Source organism: Montipora foliosa, chromosome 4 (genome assembly GCF_036669935.1).
Source record: "Montipora foliosa isolate CH-2021 chromosome 4, ASM3666993v2, whole genome shotgun sequence".
NCBI lineage: Eukaryota > Metazoa > Cnidaria > Anthozoa > Scleractinia > Acroporidae > Montipora > Montipora foliosa.
Window position 1 is genome coordinate 23753099 of NC_090872.1, and position 7500 is coordinate 23760598.

Here is a 7500-nt window from a genome sequence, read left to right on the forward strand (position 1 = left end):
GTCATGACCAATGTTCTGTAACTTCATTTCCAATGAATGAAGTGCTTTGGTCTAACTGGTAAGGTGCCAAGAGAACACTTGCAAGAAACAGTGCATGTTTTTTGTGGAAATGCAATAACCGCTTTGGTTTCATGTGGTTAATTTTGGATTCAAATATATTAAGCTTATTAAGTTTCTTGCAATCTTCCTGTGCCTAAGAGTTCTGTTGTTATTTTCCTTTCTTGAAAGATTACGAAGGTCCAGTCCACAGTGAAACCCATCCGGGATCATGATTCTCTTTCTTGTCATTGGCACTGATCTTCTGAAGTTTTCTCAGTAGACTTGCCCTTTCTGGAACGAAACGTTACAGATTTTGTGTAGTTATGCAATTAAACTTATGGGCATCAAAGTCTTCAGCTCTACAGTTACACTGTAATATTACTGAAACTGTAATGTTGGTAACCAGTACTTCAGGTAAAGAGGCTTGGTTTCCTTTTGCTGAAGAAACTGAAGGGAGTCAAGGTCAGGCTTAGTAGCCATGAGGTCGTATGTGGGCCGAGTTTCAGTCAATCTTAATTAATAAGAATTCATTGTTCATCTAATGCCATAATTTCCCGCCGTTTACCTGCGCAGTAGATTACCCGCATCGTTCGTTTTTTGCAATAACAAGAAAAAAATTGGAACAGATTACCCGGACTAGCAGACATTACCTGCACCCAAAAACAAAAGAAATTCTTAAACTCACAAAGTTGGAGCGAGGATAAGCCTTCATGGCCATGCATAGCCCGTACAAGTGTAGATTTTTGCAACGCTGAAGATTGATAAAGTGTAATTGGTGGGTTTTCATGCCTAATGGATTTTGATCTTCCATTGCATGATTAACCGCTTGTAAAAATCCGTCCTAAAAAAAATCGATATCTGTAATACTATATTACTGAAACTGTAATGTTGATCACCAGTACTTCAGGTAAAGAGGCTTGATTTCCTTTTGCTGAAGAAACTGAAGGGAGACATGGTCAGGCTTAGCGGTTACCAACTGCGCCTCCTAACTCTGTGACCTGGGTAGAACCCTGGCCTAGCCATGAGGTTGTATGTGGGCGGAGGTTCAGTCAATCTTAATCTGATCTCAATAAGAATTTAAACTATCCCTCTTGTAGGTTATCATATCTGAGTTCACAAGAGAAAATCTCATTTAGAAATATTCTTTTCTAATGAAACCTTTGGCATTTAAAATAACCATACCATGTGGTTTCGCAGTTTTCAGATATTCCTCCAAGGCAGGAATTGGACCTGATTTCAACCTTTTGGCTTCCTCCTGCAACAAAAAGAGGTTACACTGATGGTCAAAAATTATTTCCCATCAACATAAATGTAGCTCTTAGGATGGTGCTCTGTAAATGAAGTTACTGAGTGGACTCAGTGTGATTGCAATGAAAGTTTTTTTAGTGGATGTATAGAGGTTGTAAACCCATTGACTCCTGTAAACTGCCCTCCATTTGCAAGTAAAAATTGTCTGGCGTTAGACAGTAAAATCGTTTAACTTAAGTGCCATATTCCTAAGAGGCAATGGATTAAAGTTAGCATGGAAATTGGGCTGTACGTATCTTTACGAGTTGATAAATTGAAAAGGGAAATGTTAATTACTGTTACCATTATTAGGAAGATTTGAAAGCTGCAGCTTCACGTGTCAGCCCTTTGCCAGAATAAATCCAAAAAAACGATAATGTCATGTCATTATGAAGACATCTTGACCTACTTGTACTTAACTCCTAGTGAGTGGGGATGAGGAGGACGTCAGGTCGAAGAAACATATCTCTGGTTTTTTTGTGGTCCTTCACTGCCATTTTACGATTCAATTGAAACATGACTCTTGTAATTAAATTACGGCAGGATAACACAGATGACAGCAACTTTAATTATGGAAGAGTTTTCTAGCAAGGATTTTAGTTTTCAACTCTGTTTGTTACTGACTGTCAAATGCATACTAATTCTCTCAGCAAATTTCAAGTCCCTGTGAGACTAACCTTCAAAGTAGCAGACTTGTTGACATATTCTGTTGAGTACTCTGATTTTCCATGCAGATGCATTTGAGGTGAATTGTATAACACTGTTGGAACTGGAACATATTATATTATTGAACATGTTTTTTTTTCATGGCAGTGGATCCTTGTGTAATTACATTCCTCCCCTTTTACTAATAATTTATTTTTTACTTGTTCCCTGGGCATAACCCCAGATTAAAAACGCTTTCAAAGGCACAAGGAAGGGTTACGTTTTTACAAACGTTGGCCGTGTAGCACTTTGACAGACTTAACTGATTAGAGTGTTCTGTGAAGTGCTAGTTCTGTACCCCATAGGAACCATGTGAGCTTTAGCCCTACTAATGGAAATGGGCCCACACAAGGACAGAGAAAAACTCTGACCAGGGTGGGAATTGAACCCACGACCAAGGTCTGACGGGAGCAAGCCGTGGTTCATATGAGGTACAAAACTAGCACTTCACCCTGGTCAGAGTTTTTCTCTGTCCTTGTATGGGCCCATTTCCATTAGTATAGCTAAGACTCACATGGTTCATATGGAGTACGGCTTAAAAGTGCTACTATGATCAAATTTTTATCCCTTGAATTTTTAGGTTTATCATATAGAATTCCAGGAAAGATCACAAAAAAGCCATTTACCATTTGGAAATATCTGCATTGGTTTTGGAGATATATATTTAAGTTACTGTAAAAGAATACACGGGATACAGCAGGCCCAAGTCACACTCAGCAAACATATCATATGATGTGGCACATACGGTTTGAAGGGTGCTGTCCAAGGTTATGGACGCCAGTTGTATCAAAGTGAGTTTTGATCCATGGCAGGGGTCTCCTTTCTGACCCGTAATTGTAGAGACCTCTCCCAGCAGGGAATATGGCCTTGATTGAGCAGCCACAGATGGCTTTCAAGGAGTACCCTAAACCTAACAGGAGATGTGACCCTATATGAACTGGCCACAACCCGGGACTCACTAATCAGTAATTACAACTGTCACCTGAATACAATTTTAACGCTTATTCCCTTTACACAAGTCATATAAAGGTGATTTTTACAAGGGGGTGTTATATGACTGCCACAAAAAAGAGGTAGAAGAGGAAATTACCATAACCGAGAAGATAACAAAATTTGGTAAAACAGCAACATTTGAGAACACTCACCGAAACAACACACATTTTTCTGCATTAGAAAGGATGTATAGGCACAACACGCAATAGAAAAGGTGACAAGGTAGGTAGTAAGAATACTAAAGTTGCCTGTTGACTTACCTGCGCCGACAGCGCGTTTGTAGGCTTTCTTGTTACATCCAAAGCGGCTGCTCAAGTTTTCTGACAACTCGCTCTTCACTACAGGTGCCTGATAACTACATCGTGCTGTGGAGTCTAATGTGTAAGGTGGCTTGTACACTGAAGGGACAACACCCCCAGCAAATGCTGTGGAAATATTCACTCCTGAAAATTAAAAAAGTTAAATGTTTAAAACAATTTTATTGACATGCCTAGTAATACATACTTTAATAGAGTACATTAATTTTGTGTAATTATAATCATGTTGCTTAAGGACGGTGCCTACTATTGTTATTGCGCATATGTTCTGTGCATTTTGAGATGCTCGGGTTTCCTATCGGAGATGCTTACTAATACAGTGATCAATATCTTTGCACGGTTTAAAACTATCCAGAGAAAGTAGATCTTAGTAAGTACTCTTGGTATCCAAAAAGAAAGTTGGGGGTAGCTATGCATTTTTAAGAGATAATTTTAGCTACAATTTGAGAAAGAATGCCATACATTACAAATATTATTAATCAATTATCTTTGAAAAATTGCGTGGTTACCCCCCATTTTTTTTTTTTGGATTTCAATAACATTTGTTAAGATCCACATTAACCCTTTCACTCCTGTGGGGTTCCCCATTGACGAGTAAAATCGTCTGGCGTTAGACAGAGTAAAATCTATAAGTGTCATTCTTGGGAGTGAAAGGGTTAATTCCTACATAATCATAAACCGGGGCAAAAATACCTTTGAATTAGTAGGCACTGTCCTTAATAAGTACTATAAACCTTTTGCCCCTGAGTGGTTCCCCATTGACAAGTAAACTTGTCTGGCAACTTGGACAGAGTACAGTCTGTTTAAAAACAATGTTGATCGAAAAAGCTGACAGCTGGTTATGAAGAGGAATAATGGAATAAGAATGACTGAAATTTTGTGGGGGCCCGGAATAACGGAATAACGACTTCCTTTGGCATAACCGATTTGTCAACCCGAATAAGACTAGTATCTTAATTTTTTTCAAGGGAATAATGATCAGTTCTTTCTTATTGGAATGATGGAATAGCAAAAATTTCTGAGCAGGAATAATGGTATATTGAACACCTAATTATTCCTCTTCATTATTATAACTCTTCACAAAAATACCAAATGATAAACCCTTTGGCGTCCAAACCGGCCTAAACCGGCCAGACTTTTACTTGTCAATGGGGAACCCCTGGGAGTCAATGGGTTAAATACACATCATTGCTTTCTCCACTACACTATTGGGATGACAAAACATCATTGGACGTCTGAAAAAATTCTCTCTTTTGCCTCCTGCAAATAATATCATACATACTTGATTCAAATAGGACAAATCTTTATCAAATTAATCTCTGTTCTCAAATTGTGCTCCATAGAGTCCCAAGTGAGTTGCTTTGGTATACACCCACTTAATAGGACTAAGAGCATGATAATCAAAAAACTGGCTCAGGCAGTTACGGTTCTGCTATTTCAATATTTGCGAAAAATAAAAAAAAAACAGTAAAGAAAAAAAAGAATGAAGACAAACCTGAATGATTTTTTTTTCCTTTTTATCAACGCCCTTCCCATCCTTGACCCACCCAGGGCTCTCTTCTCAGAAATTGGAACACACACATTCACATGAGATGCATTACGTTTTCATTATCCCATATCCATATAAAAACAATCACGCTGTAGGCAAACTTGGCAGGCATAGTGCATATATATAAAAAAAGCCATAATTACAAAAGACAGGGGGAGGGGGGGGGGGGGGCTTAAAAGCTTTCTTCCTCTGAAAAGGAGGGGGGGTTAATAGAGGATTTATGGTATAATTTATCAAGTGGCAGTAAGTTTGACGTACCATGCCAGTAATGAAACTAGTATTAAATGACTAAATACCTTGTGGGATCCCTGTGTAATCAAACTGATATGTAGATTTGATTTGGTCTTTAAACACTTCACTCATGGCTTCAGGACTTTTCTCGTTGGTAAAAACAAGTGGTAAACGACTTGGAAATTTCCAAATCATAAATGCCTGACGGAAAGAGTTGAACATAAAAAAAGCTTACTTGTGCAACTTTTTTTGCAGATAATTTAAAATACTATAATTACTGATAGTGTGGTACTACCAAAGTACCAGTTTTAATTATGTAAATATTTTACCATCTATTAAGTTTATTGTCGTTCTTTATTAGCTTATCAGCTTGTGTGACCCAAAAGTAATTTAAAAGCTCCTTTCAAATAGCTTGGTTTCCGAAATTAGCGTGGCGAGATTTATGTGAAAGTCTCAAGCTGTAAAATTTGCAGTTCAGCCATTGTGAAGGCTACATGCTGTACTTGTGACCTATAGGTAGTCTACCCTGCATAAAACTCGATTCGTTTTGATTTTTTAAATAAAATATACTCTTGGATAACGACCTTGCCTAAAGATAAAGCCGGGAAGGTCAGGTAAAAAAAAAAAAAAGAAAATTCGAAAAATTTACTCTCCGCTGCGAGCAGGATTCGAACCTGCGCACGGAAACCGTATTGGATTTCAAGTCCAACGCCTTAACCACTCGGCCATCGCAGCTCGATGCAGGATTATGGTAAAAATCATTTTCTTATTCATTGGAAACGCTTTCAAACGCACACTTCACCCAAACACGTTACACATTCTATTTAATTATTGTCGAATAAATAAACCTGGAAGTAATCACCCTTTAGGACTTATTGGCCGTAGTATTTACTCTTCAAACCCACCGTACAGTACCTCAGACGGGTGGGGATTGTTTCTCCGGCTTCCAGATGCAGTTCCCGCACGAATGGGCTTCGTTTTTCCCACATATTTCTGATTAAAATCAGTTCGGTACGACGTAGGATTATTGTTGCTTCTACTTGGAAAGATTTTTGACGAGCTCGGTCTGTGTGTGAAATAGAAAAATGCAAATAAAAAAATCAATCCCATATGTAAATTTCCAATTTCCGTTGCTAGGCAAGCAAGCAAGCGCGTGAATCTCTGAAATTTTACCTTGCATTTCCTGCTGGATAACCAAACGTTCCCCCATATTCTCTTTGATTCGTTGTCATGTAGAACAATTCCGGGTTTCTCGTGTAGCTTTGTTTGTTGTTCTCAGGGAAACGGCTTTCCGCAGGAGGAACGCTTTTTGGTCGTGTCGGCATTTGCGCTCGAGAAACTGTCAAATGTCAACAACAGGTTATATTAGCACAAATACACTTTTTGTTTCTTATTAAGTTAGCTTACCTGGTGAGTACCACGTTGCAGGGTCTGACGAAGCTCCGACCTTGTCCATAAGTTCTATACACTTCGTTTTGTCATTGTGCGTTCCGGATGGAAAATACCTCGCGAGGTTGTAAGCAAATCCCGGTGTTACGACAGCTTCGTTTAACTGGAAGTTAAACATATAACAAATTATGAGCAGCTTACTAAGATTATGCTCAAAGAAACATCGTTAACATCCTTGTATTATTTACTTGTAAGGCTTGTTGATCTTCCCAAGCTTGAAACGGATTCGTGGCGCTTTCATTTAAAATTTGACGCGGCGCCATTGTTGAAGTCACAAAATGCGGGTCTCGCGAGTCGCGCGTGTTGATAGGCTGCACAGCGGGGCCCTTACCGGAAGAAAAAATGTGAGCTTACAAAGGAAAACAAAACAAGACAACGTCAGAAATTTGCTTTTATAGTTTTTTTCGCCCACTACGCGGGAAGCATTTTCAGGCGAGCTAAGATCTTTTCATCACTTTTTTCAAGTATGAATCGAATCATTTTCAGTTTTATCCTCATATTTAATGTACTATCAAGCTCATAAATGACGTGCAAAAATTCTCTCATTTGTTGCTATGGAAATTGAAATGAGTTGCAAGGGGAAATATGTTGAAAATACTGCTTTAGTTACATTTGAACTTACTAGTGGTAATCTGCTGAACTCCCAAACTTGAGCCATTTCTCTTTCGTTGCGACAAAACCAATTCTGTAGCCGTTAAAAAGCAAATTTGCTCGAAATCGGAAAGCTCACAGATTGAATTGGGGTCCTCTTTTTCTTTTGCGAAAGAAATCGGATCCAGTCACCAAGGTAGCATCTTGCGTCGACACCGCAGAGTAAACGTGAGTACGATTGGTTTAAAAAGTAAAACAAAATGACATTACGCCTTAAATGGATCCACGAAGCCTTTCAAGAATGTAAATTAACATGGGCACCCAACGAACAATTCAACT

At 38.7% G+C, this 7500-nt stretch overlaps 1 protein-coding gene and 1 non-coding gene across 3 annotated transcripts in view; both read right to left on the reverse strand.

Moving 5' to 3' along the window:
* Positions 1-7346, reverse strand: part of LOC138000360 (uncharacterized) — a 7557-nt gene extending 211 nt beyond the window's left edge. The window contains exons 1-9 of one of the 2 annotated variants that reach the window (XM_068846701.1): positions 7193-7346; positions 6529-6673; positions 6295-6460; positions 6037-6187; positions 5187-5322; positions 3285-3467; positions 2004-2095; positions 1222-1294; positions 1-330 (exon numbers count right to left, since the gene is read on the reverse strand). The exon at positions 1-330 is cut by the window's left edge and continues 211 nt beyond it. In XM_068846701.1, coding sequence (XP_068702802.1) covers positions 230-330; positions 1222-1294; positions 2004-2095; positions 3285-3467; positions 5187-5322; positions 6037-6187; positions 6295-6460; positions 6529-6673; positions 7193-7228 — 1083 coding nt within the window. In that variant the 5' untranslated portion in view covers positions 7229-7346 and the 3' untranslated portion in view covers positions 1-229. Of the gene's footprint in view, positions 331-1221; positions 1295-2003; positions 2096-3284; positions 3468-5186; positions 5323-6036; positions 6188-6294; positions 6461-6528; positions 6674-6758; positions 6871-7192 lie in introns of those variants that run through there. The other variant, XM_068846700.1, reaches the window with a different exon arrangement.
* On the reverse strand, positions 5775-5856 carry Trnas-uga (transfer RNA serine (anticodon UGA)). Its single transcript has one exon. It is a non-coding gene; the product is annotated as a tRNA-Ser (tRNA).
* Positions 7347-7500: the final 154 nt, after the last annotated feature.